Source organism: Capsella rubella, unplaced genomic scaffold (assembly GCF_000375325.1).
Source record: "Capsella rubella cultivar Monte Gargano unplaced genomic scaffold, Caprub1_0 scaffold_13, whole genome shotgun sequence".
NCBI lineage: Eukaryota > Viridiplantae > Streptophyta > Magnoliopsida > Brassicales > Brassicaceae > Capsella > Capsella rubella.
The window spans coordinates 58,491-79,118 of NW_006238911.1; the positions used below are offsets into that span (position 1 = coordinate 58,491).

At 40.2% G+C, this 20,628-nt stretch overlaps 1 protein-coding gene and 1 long non-coding RNA gene across 2 annotated transcripts; one reads left to right on the top strand and one right to left on the bottom strand.

Annotated features, from left to right (window-relative positions):
* The first annotated feature begins 10,198 nt into the window (after nt 1–10,198).
* On the top strand, nt 10,199–13,000 carry LOC111829380. The gene is made up of 6 exons (XM_023778377.1): nt 10,199–10,874; nt 11,002–11,147; nt 11,223–11,309; nt 11,369–11,574; nt 11,764–12,067; nt 12,200–13,000. Exons 1-6 carry the CDS (start codon nt 10,199–10,201, stop codon nt 12,998–13,000), a joined length of 2,220 nt encoding a protein of 739 aa, XP_023634145.1.
* A 5,272-nt stretch (nt 13,001–18,272) lies between these two features.
* On the bottom strand, nt 18,273–18,990 carry LOC111829386. The gene is made up of 3 exons (XR_002832872.1): nt 18,909–18,990; nt 18,695–18,822; nt 18,273–18,581 (listed from the first exon to the last, which is right to left on the bottom strand). It is a non-coding gene; the product is annotated as an uncharacterized LOC111829386 (long non-coding RNA).
* Between the last annotated feature and the right edge of the window lie 1,638 nt (nt 18,991–20,628).

Sequence of the window (20,628 nt, forward strand, 5' to 3'; positions counted from 1 at the left end):
TGTACTAAAGTATTATTGATAATTGTGTAGCACGGGTCATGTGATGGAACGGGTTATAATTTACATAATTATGATTATAGATAATTTTATGGGTTGTCTACTATAGTATAACTCACAAAATATTTTAATATGAAATTATACTATGTAAACGAATATTATCTCAAAATCATTTCATTATTTTAAATATTATATTTATTTAATTAATTTGATCAAATTACGATTATATAAAAAATAAATTATCATATAATATTCTACGGGTTAAATCATAGAATTAACAATCAAAATATAGTTGTACACTCTTATATACTAAACAAAATTAATAAAAATAATACATTTTAGAATGTCGTCCCGCGGTGTACCGCGGTTTAAAATCCAATACAAATTTAAGATGACAAAACATGCTTAGAGTAGAATACGTGTCAGGGTGGGCATTTCGGTTTAAGTTCGGGTTCGCTTCGGTTTATTCAGTTATAACAAAACACTAACCATACTCAACCAAAGTTGGTTTGGTTTGTGTTCGGATCGGTTCGTGTTCAGTTTGGTTTGGTTTGGGTTTAGTTCGGTTCAGTTTTATTTTGATTAAAAGATAAATTAAAGTAATCAACAAACTGTAAATTTGATAATTCAAATAAAACAATAAATAAAATCCTAAAAAAAGAAAAAATCAAATGCCTAGCAAATAGCAATAGCAATAATAGAAAATTAAAATGAAATAATTTTCATGATTCCACGATATCATCAAGAATGACCTGCAACAAGTCAATAAAATGAATATAAGTTTATAAATTATATACAAACGAAAAGAGTAAAAATGTAAAACCGATGATCATTAATATTTCCATTAAGAACCAACCACTCCATACACTGTGAAAGTATATATATATATATATATCTATGAATTTTCACTAATAATATTGGACATGTTGGGATCTCTAAACCAAGCCAACTTTTCATTAGTATGATATTTTCCGCTTTGTGCTTACTCCCCGGGACATGCTCAACTTCAATTTAACCGTTCTCAATGCACTCTCGAATAAAGTGATACTGTCGATGTATATGCTTGCTCCGTCCATGGAAAACCGGATTCTTTGTAAGTGCTATTGCCGATCTGTTATCAATCCGTATAGTCACTTTCTCACACATAGTTCCGGTAATCTCACTTACAAGATCGCCAAGCCATATAGCCTGCTTTGCCGCCTCTGTTCCACTCATGAACTCAGCTTCACACGAGGAGAGCGCCACAGTTTCTTGTTTTTGGGAATACCAAGAGATCGGGCTGTCACCTAAGTAGAACACATGTCCGGCTGTACTCTTTCCATCGTCTTCATCAACATTGTGAGAGCTATCACTTGAAGACTAACCCGAGCGAAGTTGTTCCCTTTAAATACCTAAGGCATTGCTTCATTGCGGCTGCATGCGATGCTCTAGGACTATGCATGTATCGACTTAAGATGCCCATAGAGTATGATAGATCGGGTCTCGTGTGTAACAAGTATCTAAAGCATCCAATATTCTTCCTATCAGCCGTTGCATCCACCTCTTTTTCATGCTCAGATTTTGACAACTTCAAACCAACTTCCAGGAGTATGAACCGGATTACAATCTTTCATACCAGCCTCTTCCAAGATCTTTAGAGCATAACAACTTTGATTCAAAGTAATTCCTTCACCATGATGTATTACTTCAATCCCAAGATAGTAAGACAGACTTCCAAGGTCACTCATGTCGAATCTTGAAGACATCTCAGCCTTGAAGTTGTTGATAACATTCAAACTGGTTCCCGTGACTAGAAGGTCATCAACATAAATGGCTATAATTAAAAGATGCTCTTGAATCTTCTTCTGATACACAGTCGGCTCTTTGTCTCCCTTCTTGAATTGTAGCTCTAGGAGAATGTGGTTAAGTTTGTTGTTCCATGCTCTAGGTGCTTGACGCAAACCATACAAGGCCTTGTTGAGATTATACACCTTTTCTTTACTACCTTCTTTCACAAATCCTTCCGGTTGGCTAACATAAACTTTCTCCTTTAACTCACCATGAAGAAAGGCTGTTTTGACGTCAACAAGGTGGTGTATTTGCCATTCGTGTGATGCGGCAAGCTTAATAAGAAGCCTTATCGTCTCTATCCTTGCGAGTGGTGCAAATACTTCTTCAATGTCTACTTCATATTGTTGCACATATCCCTTAGCAACCAGTCATGCCTTGTGTTTATTAATACTTCCATCCGAGTTCTTCTTGAGCTTAAACACCCACTTAAGTCCAATTGGTCTTACACCTAGAGGCAAATCAACAAGATCCCATACCTTGAATCTTTCTATAGAGCTTATCTCCTCCTCGCATGCATTTGTCCATTCTTTTGATTCCCTAGCTTCACTAAAGTATCTTGGTTCGTCGTTTAAGGAGAGAAACAGTCGTTCACCTTCTTCTTTAGCAAGCAAGACATAATCGTTGAATTTCTTGGGCATATGAGTTTGTCTTTGTGATCTCCGTAAAATTGTTGAGGGTGTATCACTTGTTTCAGCTTCATCATAAAACGGATCATTTCCATGATCATGTTGATCAACTTTGGATTCCTCGGACTTGTCTTCTTCACTTTCTCGTTGTTCACTTGGTTCTCTTGCATTCTCACTTTCTGTCTCACCTTCAAGACCATGATTTCCAGAATTATGAAGTGTGATTATGAAGCTACCATCACCATCCCTTGTTGCTTCTCCATGCTTCCATTCCCAGCCTTTTGTTTCATCAAAGATAACATCACGACACACAATTATCTTTCTTGCTTGTGGATCAAGTAAACGATATGCTTTTAATCCAGGTTTTGTTCCAAGATGAATAAGTATGCGTGTTCTATCTTCCAGCTTCTTCAAGTGTGGTTTATCAACTTTCGCATATGCGATGCAACCAAAAATCCGGATGTGATCTATGTTTGGTTTCTTGCCTCTGTAGCATTCATAGGGAGTTTGTTCTTTGAGTGCTCTTGTCGATACTCGATTTAGCAAATAAGTAGAGTGTCTTATGGCTTCTCCCCACAGATAATTTGGCAAACGCATGTGGCGTGTATGGAGCGGTTAAGTGACGTTAGATCCCATTTTCTTCACAAAAGGAGTTGAACTCAAGAGAGACAAACTCTCCTCCACGATCTGTCCTGAATGTTTGAATCTTTTCTCCTGATTCTCTTTCAATCATAGTTTTTAAGTTCTTGAACTTAAGAAAAGCATCTCCTTTCTCCTTTAAAAGTATAGTCCACATGTAACGTGAATAATCATCAATAAGCACAAAGATATACCTATTGCCAGCACTTGTACTTGGAGTTATTGGACCACATAGATCACCATGAATGAGTTCAAGCATCTTTGTTGCTCTAAAAGTGGTTGCTTGAGGGAAAGAATGTCTAGACTGTTTTCCAAGCAAACATGAGCTGCAAATCTCCTTTTCTATAGTGATCTTTGGAGCTCCTTGAACAAGATCTGTATCTATCATTGCCTTTAGTGTCACAAGATTTACATGTCCCATGCGAGCATTGTTTCACTTAGGCTTGTTAGATCACACATTGTCTCTTAGATTCATTCGTACTTTGTACAATCGATTTTTTGACCTCTCTGCCTTAACAAAAAGCTTCCCATCACGATCACACATTGTCAAATACTCTCCCTTAAATCGTATGTCACATTCCAACTCTGTTGCTTGTCCGAGACTCACAATGTTACTTTTAAGATCGGGAATATTAAGAGAATCCAACAGGATACATGAACAAAATATAAGAACATGGGTGAAAAGAATAAACAAACAATTTCAAACTAAAAGAAAATAGAAACCCACCAACATCACAAAACTAATATATAGAAAATAAAGAATATTATTCATTACCTCTTCTCCTATCGAACGTGTACTAGACGTGTGCCTATCGTTCTCAGTCTGGGATATGGAGGACTAAACTCTACGAAAATAAATTAAAATAGATATATTAGACACAAGACATGATAAGAGAATAATTCTATAAATAATTGCCGTATGTGATTCTTAAAGAAAGATAAACTTAAATACCTTCTTCAAGTGAATCCATGAACTTGTTCTCTTCCTCTAAACTATCAAGATATTTCATTGCTTCTGAACGAAGTGAAGCACATAACCAGTCTTGAGTCAAAACCAACACTTCAACCATATCAGGAGTCAAAAAACTTCTATATTGATCTAAAATACGACCACCAGTGCTAAAAGCAGACTCTGATGCAACCGAAGATACTAGTATTGCAAGAACCTCTCTTGCCATTAAAGACATGATTGGGTATTTTGAGCTATTCATCTTCCACTAGCCTAGAATATAAAACGGAAGTCCCAGATTATTTTCAGTAGTTACAAGCACTTCGTCTTTTAAATACTTTTCCAACTCATTTACCATTTCTAAAGAAGTCTTTTTAGAAACCATGAACTTTAGAAAAGGATCATCAATGTCACAGAGTCTTGGTTTACTTGTGTTACATTCTCAATATCACAGTGATACAAGATTGGAATCACTCCACCTTTAGATCACTTGATGATGAAGAGATTACAGCTTAGCTTGCGGAAGGTGGAATTCACGAGCTGGAAGCACTCTCTCGTGAATCAAGGGGTGGTACAGGATATAGTTCAGGTGATTGACTCGCTCAATCGATGGGATAATCGACTCACTCGATCAATGAACGAATAAATGATGTTGAATCACTCAACAAACTTAATCCGCATATTCCATAGGCTTAAGAGACTCACTCACTTAAGACTAATGAATAACAATGAGAAAGACTTGAACTTTGACAAGAAAAACTTGGCTATTACTTTAAAATGATCAAGGGTGGTTTTAAAAATGTGACTAATGATCAGCTTATATAGGGCTGAGTACAACATTCTAATATCTAAACAAATAAATAAGATATGTGATCAAAAACTAGTCGTTGGAGTCTTTATGGTGGAATTCTTGGCCAAAGAGGTGATATATGATTGGGCTTATATCTGGACGGTTTTAGGGGATATGTTGAGTGTCTTGGGAGCTTCTTGATGTTGGAAAAAGCCTTAAACACGCCCGCAAACAAAGAAGGAATGAGCCGTTGTGTGTTGATACCAAACGGGTCCAAATAAGGTAAGTAGAGCTCAGACTTGATCCTCATGATCAAGTGTGGTGTGGTGCATCCTAGATGGTGTAGTGAAGCTTCTAAGTGATATGGAAACTCTCCAGGTCGCCATGGGAATATTTGGAATGAGCCATTTAAGGAAACATCCATTTTAAGCTCCAGTGAGATGAGGTGCACCAACTCTTGTGTGATATGGGCCTTGAATGGTGTAAAGTGTCTTCTAGGCTCCAATTCAAATGTCCGTACACACCATTACGTGGTGCAAGAGAAACATCTTTGAATAACTTCATCTGGTCTTGTACTACTTTAGGTTCGTCAGCGAGTACTTCAGGTCTGTCAGGGAGAACTTTAGCTAGTACGTCAGGATGTACCATCGCTGAATTAGTTGCATGGTAAATGATTCCTCCTGAACCATTGGTCTTCTTAGGGTTGATTTGCTGGTGAATAATTAACTCTAGGCCTTGAGCTTGTTCAGCACTCCATGTAGGTAAGCATTCTCCAAAATGCTCCATGTTGACCGGTTTGGTGTGTGGGCTGGTTTGCTCCCGGTTTATTCTGGTTTCGATGTCCGCATCATATCCTCTCTCTTGAAAAAGTTTCGACTTCGAAACTGTACAATCTGCACCAAGAGAAAGCAAGTTAGCCTTCATTTGATTTTTGGACTTTAGGGTCTTACCTTTGTATTGTTGTAGCTTGGTTATGCGTAGTGCATTAGGTGGTTCTTCTCCCAGCATGATGTTGTTGAAGTCATCATCTTCTTCTTCTTTAGTGGCTGAGAAACACGATCTAAGCTTTGAATATGGTGCATGTTATCACGCCTTGCTAGTTTCTCTGTTTTCTTCAAATTTAAACTCCTTTTGGATGTAGTTTCTTGATGGCCATTGTATGCTTCTATGGTTCCTGTATCTTTCTCGAAACTTGACAATAAAATCAAGTGCATTATACTTGAAAATGAATTATAAAAAACAGAAAAGATAAAGCAACGATGAATGGTGGAATTATTCCAATATCGAATAAGGTTATAAGTCCACTTACTAGTAGTTCTAATGGTTGCTTCTCAATGCTCATAATTCTTTCAACTTCTATATCCTTGTGCTCCATAGTGTGACCTGAATTAACATACTTTGACAAGAGCAAGTGTATCATACAAGAACCTGAATTTTCTGAACTTGTTGTAGCTAGACTAGCATTCGGTTTAAACTCTATAGTTTTTAACCTTCCTACTTTTCTAGCTGAACAATTTGCAGCAAAATGTCCTCTCTTATGACACCTATAACATATCACATCTTTTAACTTAGAAAGATTAGAAGACTTACCTTGAGTTCCTTTGCCTTGTGAATCATGCAATGACTTAACTCTCGGGTTTGTAGCTATGTTTTGTGGATTTGAATCTTTATCCTCTTTTCTTGTTTGAGCTGTTGACTTAGACTCATTCTTCTCCATTGGAGTACTTGTAGTTGTCGTCTTTGGCTTGGGGATTAAAGCTCTCTTAGGTGTAGCCTTCGGCTTTGTTAAAATCCATCTTCTTGGCTCGGGATTGGTGTAGATACGTAAATTGTATTGACGCATGTCGCTATTATCCTCCACAAACTCTTTATACAAAAGTTGCTTCATCTCTACCCAAGAAGCATTCGGTTCATCATATTCAAGACGAATATATGCATCTTGTTCCCAACGCCTAAACGCATCCTCCGTTAACGCATAAACCGTCTTTTCCTCCTCTGGAATTTGGTTAGATAATAACCAATCCTCCATGTCTTCTTCCCAACGCAAGTATGCTTCTGGCCCTTGGTGATGGCCTGCAAAATTAATGTAATGGGACTCATCTCTTAAAACTTCGCTTACTTCTTCATCTTCTTTGACAAACTCTCCTTCTGAATCATCTCTTCCAGCCTCACTTACGGCTTCATACTCTTCATTAAACTCTTCTTCAAGTTCTGATCTATCACCAAAACTTGCTTCAAACTCTTCTAAACTGAATTGAGATTCAGTTTCTCCTTGGTAATCTTCCTCATGGTCGGAGTAAGGTATTTCACACTATGGTCTCTATTCTTCCTCTTGATGGAGGTCTTCTTTTTCTTGACCGAACTGAGAATTAGTCTCCTCACAACATGACTCCTCTTCATTGCTGATATAAGAAACATCATCTCCACGCCATGAATCATCTCCATGGAATTGTTCAGCTTCACTCGCTTGATCGTCCTCTTCATTGTACCAACCTTGGTAATTAGTAGCATCTAGGGAGTGGTCTGGTGGCTTTGGTTCAGGTTCATCCTCATCAACTTTGTCGCTAAAGTCTTACCTTGAGTAATCTCATGAGGCCATGGTGTTGCCTCATATTCATCCTATTCATCAAACAAACTTTGGTTTGTATCTTCTTTCTCGTACTCAAAGGAGCTGGAGTCGTAGGACTCTTGTTCTTGTGTTGAATAGCCTTCCATGGCTATAATCCTTGAATACTCTCTTGCACAAAACAAAAGAAAGAGAAAGATCAAGAACGTATCATGGAAAGATAAAACAAGAAAGAAAATAACAAATAAATGGTAAAAAGAAATATGAATTTTTTTTCTTCAAATAAATTCGAAAATATTAAATAGCAAAATGGAAAAAAAAAAATTGTTATTATAAAAATAAAATTACGAAAATTAATTTAAAAATAAAAGAAATATGATTTTATGGCTTTTCTATTAATAAATCCGAAATACATAAGAAAATAAAATAAATCAAAATTTTTTTAATTTTTTAATTTTTGATAAAAGAATGAAGCAAATAATCAATAACAAAGCAAGAAATATTTTTTTTTGGGTTTTATATTTTTTAATACTCAAAAAAATTAAATAAAGAAATAGAAAAAAAAATATAGGTTGAAAGGATACAACCTTGGATAGGAGCTTTTGAAGCTCTGATACCAGATGATACAAGATTGGAATCACTCCAACTTTAGATCACTTGATGAAAAAGAGATTCCAAGCTTAGCTTGCAGAAGGTGGAAGTCACGAGCTGGAAGCACTCTCTCGTGAATTAAGGGGTGGTACAGGGGATAGTTCAGGTGATTGACTCGCTCAATCGGTGGGATAATCGACTCGCTCGGTAAATGAACGAATAAAGGATGTTGAATCACTCAACAAACTTAATCCGCAGATTCTGATAGGCTTAAGAGACTCACTCACTTAAGACTAATGAATAACAATGACAAAGACTTGAACTTTGACAAGAACAACTTTGCTATTACTTTAAAATGATCAAAGGGGGTTTTTACAATGTGACTAATGATCAGCTTATATAGGGCTGAGTACAACATTCTAAAATCTAAACAAAGAAATAAGATATGTGATCAAAAACTAGCCGTTGGAGTCTTTATGGTGGAATCCTTGGCCAAAAAGGTGATATATGATTGGGCTTATATCTGGACGGTTTGGGGGATATGTTGAGTGTCTTGGGAGCTTCTTGATGTTAGAAAAAGCCTTAAACACGTACACAAACAAAGAAGGAAGGAGTCGTTGTGTGTTAATGCAAAACGGGTCCAAATAAGGTAAGTAGAGCTCAGACTTGATCCTCCTGATCAAGTGTGGTGTGGTCCATCCTAGATGGTGTAGTGAAGCTTCTAAGTGATATGGAAACTCTCTAGGTCGCCATGGGAATATTTGGAATGAGCCATTTACGGAAACATCAATTTTAAGCTCCATAAAGTCATGTGAGATGCGGTGCACCAACTCTTGTGTGATATGGGCCTTGAATGGTGTAAAGTTGTAACGCCCGTGTTCCGATTTGGGTGTTGTCAATCGACACCACTGAAGGGTGTCGCTCGACACCAGCACTTTTCGGGTAGATCGGTTCGATTTTAATTGCAAAATCGTGTGGTTACTGAATGGTTAAACCTAGGTGCGACTTTAAAAGAAGTAAAGTGTCGACCTTATGTTTCTGTAGCCGGTTTTTATATTCTCTAAAAGTTTTGAAGTTCTCTTGAGAGGTTTTGTGAGGTTAGAGAGTGTTTTGAGGCCTGTTCTTGGTCATTCTATTCTTGAGAAGAGAGATTTTGTAGCAGTGGTGTTAGGAGGGTCCTTTGCTGCTGTTATTGTGAGCTTTTTGTCCTTGTTTCAGTCCTTTTTCAAAGGTGCGTACATGACTAGGCTGATCTAAGCAGATTTGATGCATATTTTGGGTGTTTTCTCTGGTTGATGATTGATTCATTTGTTTGTGCGCTTGTTTATGTGTTTTGGTGTCTTGGTACGAGCCTGAGGAAGTGTTATTTCGGTCATCGAAGCCGATCGACACCAGTGGCGAGTGTCGATCGACACCACTTTCTTTTCTGCGAGGATGGTCACGAGTATCATGCGACACCAGCGGATGGTTTCAATCGACACTACTCGTCAGAACGGGTCATTTTGTGTTGATACGTGACTTATTTGTGGTTGTTTGAGTTAATACTTGAATGTGTTCACTGCTACTTGTGTGTATAGCCAGTTGTGGGATGATTGCCTCACTAAGTATTTATGAAATACTTATGCATCTCTTTCTGTGATGCAAGTAAAGCAAAGGTGTGATCCGTGGAATCATAGCGAGGAGAGGAGGATGATCTAGACGCTCATTGGTGTTTTAGATTATTGTTGGATTTGTTAGGATGTTAGAAAGAAATTTAGGAGCATGTTAGGATGATCATGTTCTGGAATAATATTGTTGAATTGTTTGGTTAATGGAATTGTTTTTATTGGATTTTGGTTAAGTCCTCTGCTGGTTAATTATTGATTGGTCTGGTTTAATTGGTTTAATTAATTGGAGTTGTTTAGTTGATTGGTCTAAATGGGTTAATCTGGTTTGCATGTTATAAAAAAAAATGGGATGGGTTGTTTCAATTTTGGTGTCAGAGCCCTTACGGTTCTAGGGCGAGAATAAATTGGTAATTTTGATGTGACGTGTGAATTTCGTTGATGAGAAATAATGATGTGGATTGCATGCTAATTGATTTGTGTGTTAATCAATTGTGTGAGCATGGAGACCTAGATCATCCTCTTGACCCTTCAATGAGATTCCACGGTAAGTTGTGTGTTTTGGTGATGTTTGTTTGGTGTTCTTAGCCTTTTGTTGTGATGCAGATGGTTAGAGGTGGAGCTGGTGGTTGTGGTCGCGGTAGGGGGCATGGTGTTGCCTCGGGTAGCGACACAAGTGTGGACTGGAGTGCTACGGCCGAGCTTGTCAGCGAATTCCAGTCACATCAGGAGAGATCCTTGGGTGGTGCTAGTGTGAGTGCTGTGGGAGCCAGTTCGTCCGGCAACGGTACTAGTGTGGCTGAAAACCCGGTTGGGGGTGTTTCAGCAGGTAGAGCCCAGGGTCAGAATGATCGGCTTACGGATTTGCTGACGCAGCTTTTGGAGCGGTTACTGGAAGCGGTACCGGTGCAGGCTCTAGTTGGACCGCCAAGAGTGGCGGGAGTGCAGCCCGTTAGGTCTAGTGTGCAGCCCGTTAGGCCTGGTGTGCAGCCTGTTGAGCCCAGAGTGCAGCCCGATGTCGGGGTTGTGCAGCCCGAGGGGGTAGGTGCGGTGGTCGAGCAGCCGTACTATCTACGGATGTTAGAGCAGCTGCAGCGGTTTGGGATGTCCTTGTTTTTTGGAGGTTTCGATCCGGCTGTAGCAGATGAGTGGCAGATGCGATTGAAGCGGTACTTCCTTTTGATGAGGTACCCGAATGCGTACCAGGTGGACCTAGCAGTTCACTACTTGGTTGGTGATGCACATTTATGGTGGGGGACTTCTTGGCAGAGTTTAATGCCAAGTACTTCCCGGTGGAGGCACTTGACCGAATGGAGTCACAGTTTTTGGCATTGACTCAGGGTGAGCGGTGAGTGGGGAAGTACGATTCAGAGTTTAGCCGACCTTGGTGTATTCGGATGGTGCGGGAGATCCTGAGCAGATGCAAGTGCGTCGGTTCATGAAGGGTCTCAGCCACGACATGAGGGTGCGGTGCAAGATGAGAGCCTATGCATCGTGTGTGGAGTTGGTTGAGGTGGCGGCAAGGATTGAGGAAGAGTTAAGGAGTTACGGTATGGTTCCTAGCCCGTCAGTGCAGCCGTAGAAGGTCCAATCACAGTTGGTTTCGAGCAGAGTTGGCAAACCTTCTCAGGGACAGAGGAGGAAGTGGGATGACACTTCTAGAGCGAGTCAGGGGGATCGGAAGTGCTTCAGGTGTGGGAACACTGATCACGCGGTTGTGAGCTGCCCGAAGAAGGGCGACCAATGGATGGATACCCGTGTCTGCTACCACTCTAGAGAAATGGGGCACATCAAAACGAGGTGTCCTTAGATGCAACAGATGGCGGTAGCAGCGGTGCAGTCGGTGATGCAGCCAGTGGTGCAGCAGTGGGTGCAGCCAGGATTGAAGTCGTGAGGGCAGCCTGTGGCTCAGTTGGGAGCACCTCCGGTGGCGCAGATCGAGGGATCGCGGGGTTACTCGACCGTGGAGACAGGAGAGCCAAGTATTTTTTCTTTCTGTTGTTTCAGATTTTGTTTTCTTTTCCTTTGGTTTTGGGTGTGCGGTCTTAGTGAAAAGGGTTTGTGTAGGGATCCTGTTGGTGGGCGGTCTTAGTGAAAAGGGTTTGTGTAGGAACCCTGTTGGTGGGCGGGTTCTTGTCCCATGTGATGTTCGATTCTGGAGTTACGAATAGCTTTATTACTCTGGAGTGCACGGCGGGTGGTAACATCCGAGGAGATGATGGTTATTTCGGAGCCGTTAGAATTGCGTTGCTAGCGGTTCAGGGACGGACTAGTGGTGTGGATGTGCTGATTGCGGGAGAGTCAATGCCGGCAGATTTGTACATTAGTCCGATGGAGCTGTATGATGTTATTCTGGGCATGGATTGGTTGGATCGGCACAGAGTTCATCTGGATTGTCATCGGGGGAGAGTCTACTTTGAGCGGCCCGGACCTAAGTTGTACTGTCAAGGTGTGAGACCGATTTCAGGGAGTTTGGTGATTTAGAAGGAAAATTTGATTTGGAAGGGGCAGGAAGCCTACTTGGCAACGGTCGTGATGCCAGAGACGGTCGGAGAGGTAGCGGTAGATAAGATCCGGGTGGTTTAGGAGTTCGAGGATGTGTTTCAGTCGTTGAAGCGGTTACCATCATCTTGGTCGGATCCCTTCACGATTGAGTTAGAGCCCGGGACGACGCTTCTGTCTAAGGCCCCGTACCGGATTGCTCTAGCGGAGATGGCTGAACTGAAGAAGCAGTTGGAGGATCTGCTGGGTAAGGGTTTCATCTGTCCTAGTGTTTCACCGTGGGGAGCACTGGTGTTGTTTGTTAAGAAGAAGGATAGGAGTTTTCGGCTGTGTATTAATTATCGGGGACTTAATCGAGTCACGATGAAGAATAAGTATCCTCTACCGCAGATTGACGAGATGTTGGATCAGTTGAGGGGAGCTACGTGGTTCTCTAAGATTTATTTGGCGTCAGTATACCATCAGATTCCTATCGACGAGGCGGATATCTGTAAGAAGGCGTTCATGACGAGGTATGGACATTTCGAGTTCGTGGTGATGCCTTTCAGGTTGACGAATGCACCAGCAGCATTTATGAGGTTGATGAACAGTGTGTTCCAGGCGTTTCTGGATGAGTTTGTTATCATCTTCATCGACGATATTTTGGTGTATTCTAAAAGTTCTGAGGACCACAAGGGACACTTGCGGGTAGTGATGGAGAAGTTGCGGGAGCAGAAGCTGTATGATAAAATCAGCAAGTGCAGTTTTTGGCAGAGAAAGATGGGTTTTTTGGGCCATATTGTGTCTGCAGAGGGAGTTTCTGTGGATCTTGAGAAGATCGAAGCCATCAGAGATTGGCCTAGACCGCATAATGCCATAGAGATTCAGAGTTTTCTAGGATTGGCGGGCTACTATAGACGGTTGTGAAAGGCTTTGCCAGCACAGCTTAGCCGATGACCAAATTGACGGGGAAGGATGTTCCTTTCGTTTGGACACCTGAGTGTGAGTAGGGTTTTGCTAAGCTCAAGGAGATGTTGACGAGTACGCCGGTTTTGGCTTTGCCGGAGAAGGGGGAGCTGTATGTGGTGTAGACCGATGCTTCGAGAGTTTGTTTGGTTGTATGTTGATGCAGCTGGGTAAGGTGATTGCTTATGTTTCGCGGCAGTTGCGGAAGCATGAGGGCAATTACCCTACTTATGATTTGGAGATGGCAGCGGTAGTCTTCGCACTGAAGATCTGGAGATCTTATCTATATGGGCGAAGTATATATTCACGCAGCCTGAGTTGAACTAGAGGCAGAGGCGTTGGATGGAGTTGGTTGCAGACTACGATCTGGAGATATCTTACCATCCCGGTAAGGCTAATCTGGTTACAAATGCTCTGAGCAGGAAGCGGGAGGCTTCAGCTCGAGGGCAGGATATAGAGACCTTGGTGGGAGAACTTAGCACCTTGCGGTTGTGTGCTATTTCTCAAGAGCCACTAGTTAGAAGCAGCTAACCGAGCAGACCTTCTGACCAGAGTTCGAGCGGCTTAGGAGAAGAATGTGGGGCTGGTTAATGCTTATAAGGATACTGAATCGGAGTATCAGTTTACAACCAATGGTACTATCCTTGTGCATGGGCGGGTCTGTGTGCCCAAAGATGAGGAGTTGAGACGGTAGATCTTGAGCGAGGCTCATGCGAGTAGGTTCTCTATTCATCCATGAGCAACCAAGATGTTCAGAGATGTAAAGAGGTACTATCATTAGGTTGGATGAAGAAGGATGTGACTAAGTGGGTATCTGTAACACCCCCGAACCATTCTAGAGATAGAACGGCCTAAGATGCTACGTGATAACTCACGCGGACAGTCAACCGAGGTTCTCGAAACGAATTCGGACACCTTAGTCGTCCGTACCACGAGGTCATCCCACTCGAACACGGATCCAGGCTTGCCAACCCTTACCGTGAGCGAATGTTTGGACGGCCCGGACTAGACCATAATCATTAAGAGCCAACCGCGATATATAAAACATCCTTAGTATACATAATATATATCACATACGGTTCAAAACACATTACCAAATCTTACATGTTTTATTCGGGCGGGAACTAATCTCCAAAGGTTATTTACTTATACTTGAAAAAATAATTTTACAGAAAGGCAGTAAACCTACACTGGCTTTCCTAGCGTCCAGCTTTCCCTCTACAACAACCCTTTACTGGTTACCTGCAAAACAAATATGGAAGTATCATGAGTAATCTAGCATTACTCAGTGAGTCCGAGATCTCTACCGTTAGTAAACCCAACCCCATTTTCCCCAATCACAAGAAATATAATATTCATGAGCATAAGACGGCACTACGGCCACAATCAATATAATGCTACGAATAACGCTAATATGAATGTATCCACTATCCCCTGAAAGACCTTCTCTACGGATCAATGATATCCTCAAGGTAATGACCTACACTTCTAGACACTGAGTCTATAGAAGATCTGTCATTCCTTAAATCTACACCGTCATGTAGTCGCTCAGTCCATCGCGACCCGGCCCCGAGCCTCGTATATAATCACGTTACCTAACGTATCATACACGACGAGGATAACACTACCCGGCTATTGCTAATTATTCAACCCACACAATGCATAAGCATAACCAATAACATCACACACCAACAAGTAATCATCACAAAGATATCACTTGAAATTAGGTTAAGTAAGAAAACTTAACCTCATACTAATATAATAACTAAATAAATAAATTATTCAAATAACTACTAAAATGAATATTAAAATAAATAATAACTTAAATAATAAAATAAACCTAGTCGCGTGCTACCACACACGACCGGAACTCACAGAAACTCGATCGGCGGCTGAAGGTCTCTCCGAGAGCTCCTAGAGCAAGCGAGAAACTTTTTGGTGTTTAGAGTGGAAGTGAAGAATGATGGAAGAAGGGGGGGGGGAGGGGTATTTATAGGTTCGGTTTTGGAAATGGATAAGCTTCACTAACGGATAAGGATAAGAACGGATAAGCACGGACGGACGGACCAATCACGCTCGCACACGACTGAGAGGTCATCCTTATCCAAACAGTAAGGCGGCTTAACCCTTTAAGAAGCTTACTTGGCCACTCATTGGCCGTCTGTTCCATCCGCACATGGCACAAGGCCGTACCGAGAGATTTCCGACCACCGAACATACCTAAACGATCCTTATCGCACCGATTCTAAATCTAACAGACAAAATCTTATTTTTCTTAACCAAATATACCTAAGTCACTAAACACTCTTGGAAACTTGACCCAAGCTGCCAACACTTTACTAGATAGCCTTACCAATGGAAGGTACTAAGGTTGGATCGAACGTTACCATACTGCATGAATCTTCTCATAATCCGGGTGAGGAGCATTACAATATCTGAGTGTGATGTGTGTCAGCTAGTGAACGCTGAGCATCAGGTACCAAGTGGACTAATGCGGAGTCTTCCTATTCCAGAGTGGAAGTGAGACATGATCACGATGGATTTCGTTGTGGATTTACCAATGTCACGGTTCAAGGATGCCATTTGGGTTATTGTTGACCGTCTGACCAAGTCTGCACATTTCTTGGCTATTAAGAAGACCGATGGAGCGGCAGTTTTAGCTAAGAAATATGTGCAAGAGATTGTGAAACTTCATGGAGTACCAGCCAGTATTGTGTCAAACTGGGATTCAACGTTCACTTCTGCGTTCTGGAGTGCTTTCCAGAAGGAGATGGGCACTAAGGTGCATATGAATACGCCTTACCATCCTCAGAGAGACGGGCAGTTAGAGCAGACTATTCAGACACTTGAGGATCTATTGAGGATGTGTGTGTTGGATTGTTGTGGTCAGTGGGCAGATCACTTGAGCTTAATGGAGTTTACCTATAATAATAGCTACCATGCGAGTATTGGGATGGCTCCTTATGAGGCGTTGTATGGGAGGCCATGTCGGACACCTCTACGCTGGACTCAAGTGGGGGAGAGGAGCATTTATGGTGCATATTTTGTTCATGAGACTTCAGAGAAGATTAGGGTTCTGAAGCTGAACATGAAATAGGCACACGATTCAAAGCTGAACAATGTAAATACCATCTTACGACTATTATAGCACACATTAAAGGCCCAATTAGTATCACAAGAAACAGCCCATGAAGCCATGATACCATGATGGAAATCTCAAGACAAGAAAGATTAAATCTCATTTATAAGCTTTATTGTGTAGAGAAACTAAGAGAAAATAGATTTTTGATTGTCACGAAGATCTAAATGATTTTTTGATTGATCTCTTACAAAGATTAAGAAGAGAGTTACCACATGAGGCAACTCTCAAAGATACATATCTTCTTCACACTACACATGTTTATATATGTATCTCTCTTGATGAAAACCCAAACACAGTCGATTTTAGGGATCTTAATCAACGCCAATCCATCAAGATTTATCTGCAATCAGCTTCATTTTCCACACAATCTCGGAGCTGGAATTTCGTCGAACACTTAGAGTGCGTGAACTCAGATGATTTGGATTCTTCTAGAAGATTTAAAATTGAAGCTGAAAGTTGGGGTTCAAGCACAAGATACTAAATTAATCGGTATGAGGAACATGAAAGGTCATAAGCCGTCGTTCATATATGGTGTTTGCTTCTTCAACATAAAAGGTAAGAAGTTGTGGAGACGAAGAGAAGATGGTTTAGAGGTGGTATAAAGAGAGTTCCAAGATTGAGACTGTCACCAACGACACAAAATCAAGCGTACACATTACCATATTTAAGGTACCGTTTATGTTCCTTTTGAGACAGAACATGGAGTGTTGCTTTGTCATAGCTTGAGAAGGATAGCTACTGGTTTTAGATCTCTAGGTTTGGAATTGAGAAGATAGAATGCAAAAGGACTGTTTTGGGTTATGATATGGCTGCATATTTCTGATTTTTGGTGAGCGCGCACAAGATGTTTGGTAAACTGCCAAAAATACAAATTGTGGTTGGCTAGTAAAAGAGAAGCAAATAGCAAGTAGGATTAAGTAGTTGTGGGAAGAAAAATTTCTTTTTCATGAGACACATTAGAAGGGTTAAATGGGTAATGGACTCCCAAACTCTTAGTGAGATAGAGAAGTCACAAATACCTCTAAGTGAGATTGACTAAGCTCTCCAAGTCTAAGAAGTACCTCTGAGTGAGCCATGCGAAACTTTCCAAGTATAGAGATGAACTGTTCTCACACTTATGTTTGTTCTCCGTGGTGAGTTAGAGCCATCCGCCTACTTTTTAACGTTCTTACTTCGATAATGCATTCTCATGTCAATCATCTTCACTTGAGGTTCAAACTTGTTGTATTGCTTTCACCCCACACCAAGTTTGCAGAGGAGTATTGGAGCACACATTAAAGGCCCAATTAGTTGCACAAGCAACAGCCAATGAAGCCATGTGTTTAGTGTTTTCATCAAGAGAGATTTATATATAAACTTGTGTAATGGTAACTCTCTTCTTAATCTTTGTAAGAGATCAATCAAAAAATCATTTAGATCTTGGTGACAATCTAAAGTCTCTTTTCTCTTAGTTTCTCTACACAATAAAGCTCGTAAATGAGCTATCTCATTTCTTAGCTATCTTAAACAAGATTGAATCTTTCTTGTCTTGAGATTTCCATCAACGACGAGGATCAAGTACACCAGCCACTATTAATATCTTATTGATTTTTTTGTACCTTCCTAATATTTACCAAACTTGATCGCCATTGCAGAAGCCATATCTCTCAAATCATAATATTGACTTAAAGCCATACTTTGTACACCGGACTGAATTTTTCAAATCTCAGTAACAACCATTTGATGTCACCTTTATAGAAGGAGAGAAGGCTAAAGTCGAATCTTAGAAATTTTTCAAAAACTTTACCATATGACGAGCTTTATCCCAATCAATTGCCAATGGAGTTCCGTTCCTCTTCTTTCCATTAGAATCAAGCTCTTTGAACCATGCGTCATAAGGTTTATCCATATCAGCCATCCTATCAAACGCAACTCTATACTTAAGTGCACTTTTGAACATCAAGTAGGTTGAGTTCCACCTAGTAACACAATCGAATACAACACTTCCTCATTTTATCTTCTCAACCTCCACCCAACACTAAAATGATTCCAGCCTTGGAGTAGAAGATCTCACATACTTTACATCATTACAAACACTTATGATGCTTTTACTTATATCATCAAGACCTTCATTGGCAATCAAGTTAAGAATGTGTGCACAACAATGTATGTACATAAAATCACCACCCATCATCAAAACATCATTATTTCTATAACTCAACCTCTCTTTACATTTGCCTTACTTACCAGGGGAGGCTAAGGTTGCGGTTGTGGCTAAAAGTTGCAGGAGCGAGAGAGTATGATTCTGATTTTAAAGTTTCACTTGTTAAGACCTCATCATCGAATGCAAATCTTTGCTAACCAACACAGAACCGAAAGGAGATTTGAGATTGGTGATTATGTCTATGTGAAACTTCAGCCCTACAAACAACAATCAGTTGTGACCAGAGGCAATGAGAAGTTAGCTCCCAAGTACTTTGGACCTTATAAAATTGTTGATCGATGTGGTAAGGTTGCTTATAAACTGGCTCTACCTGGTGGTTCTCAAGTGCACCCGGTTTTTCATGTGTTGCAGTTGAAGGTGCTGGTGGGAAATTATCAAACATCAACTGAGTTACCAACGATAGTCCATGATGTTCTTCTCCAAGAACCTAAAGTTATCCTGGACAGGAAAATGGTTCAAAGGCAAGGTCGTGCTGCGATTATGGTGTTGGTTAAATAGTAGAATGAAGGTGAAGAAGAGGCTACATGGTAATACTTGTTTGACATTCAGCGCCGGTTTCCTTCTCTTGAACCTTGAGGACAAGGTTCTCCAATCATGGGAGCTTTGTTACAAGAAATCATCAATAAGCATAAAAATAAAGCTAACACATGTCACCAAATAAGAGGATAAGGTTACTGTGGTGGAAATTAACTAAGAGAATTGTGGTGGAGAATAATCAACGTGTGGAGCGTGTTCAGTCGATTGAGCTTAAGAGGAAGAAGCAAATATCATCTTCTTCATTACAAAATTGTTCCCGTTCTGATTTTTTAATCTTTCTCTCAATCTCTCTCTGTGTAATCGGTGCTTGCTCAATCTTATTGGAGTTGTTTCTCTTATATACTCTTGTAAGTTGGGAACTGGATCTTTGTTTCTAGCAAACATTGGTTCATTTAATTTTTGGGTTTATTGATTAATTGGAAGTGTGTTATTTCTATATCATTGTCACAAAGCACATGGTATCTTCGGCACTTGTCTCTCTTCCCTCTCTACAACTAGATGAAGTGCGCTTTTGTTTATCCGGCAACGTCTCTTGGCCAGCTTTGTTTGGAATCGTCTGGCTTCCTTCGCCATGATGTCCAGCTACTCGTGATGTAAAGCTTTATGTGTGATTTAAAAGCTTTATTGTTTTTGAATTGAATTTTTTGTACTAATTAAGCTATTTTCTTTTATTGTGTGATTTAAAAGCTTTATTGTTTTTGAATTAAGTTGATTGTACTGATTAGGGTTGTGTGTTTAAATATGTCGTGTGTTTACTAATATATTATACTAGTGTTGATCCCGTCCTATGCACAGATATAAACAAAATTGAAAAATACTTGGGTTCACCCCTCTTAATTAGCCAATCAAAATACAATAATATGACATGTCATTTTCTATTAAAAATAAATAAAAATTAGAATCATTAAAATCAAAAAAAGTTAAGGAAACAAACTATGTAGGATTTTTATTAGGAAATTATATTTTCGGTTTGAGTGATTTAGATTTTATATTTTCGGTTTGAGCAAATAAAATTATATTTTTGTTTGAGTTTATAAAATAGTGGTTAGAGTTTAGATTTTATGAATAAACAAAATTATATTTCAGTTTGGGTTGATAAAATTGTGGTTAGGGTTTAGATTTTTTAATTAAACGAAATTATATTTCGGTTTGGGTTGAATAAATTGTGATTAGTGTTTAGACTTTTGTAATTAAACGAGATTATATTTCGGTTTGAGTTTATAAAATAGTGGTTAGGGTTTAAATTTTATAAGTGAACAAAATTAAGACACAAAAACCAAAGGCGCCGCTTCCTTCGACGACATGAGCTTCTTCCACCAGTGTTGCTCCTCCATCAACCGCTTCTCTTGATTGGTGATTGTGATTAAGGTGAGTCCTTCCGGGTGATCCTCTGGTTACGTTTTGTTCTCCGACGAGCGCATACCTGAGATGATGATTTCCATTCCTCTGGTGTTCTGAGCCACTCTCGTTGCTTTACGATTTCTTCAGCCTCCTCATGCTCCTCCACCGGAGCTTCAGATCTGCCTCTTCTTTGGAGTTTCTCTTCCTCAGCCAATGCTTTCCAATCTCTTACAACCTTTGTCTCGTTCGTCCAATTCCCTTCTGCTAGATCTGGTAATCTGTCATTGATACTCCCCATGTACACTCTTTCTCTTCGCACTCTAACTCTCCTTTGATGTAAAGGATTTGGATGTTTGTTGAGTGTGT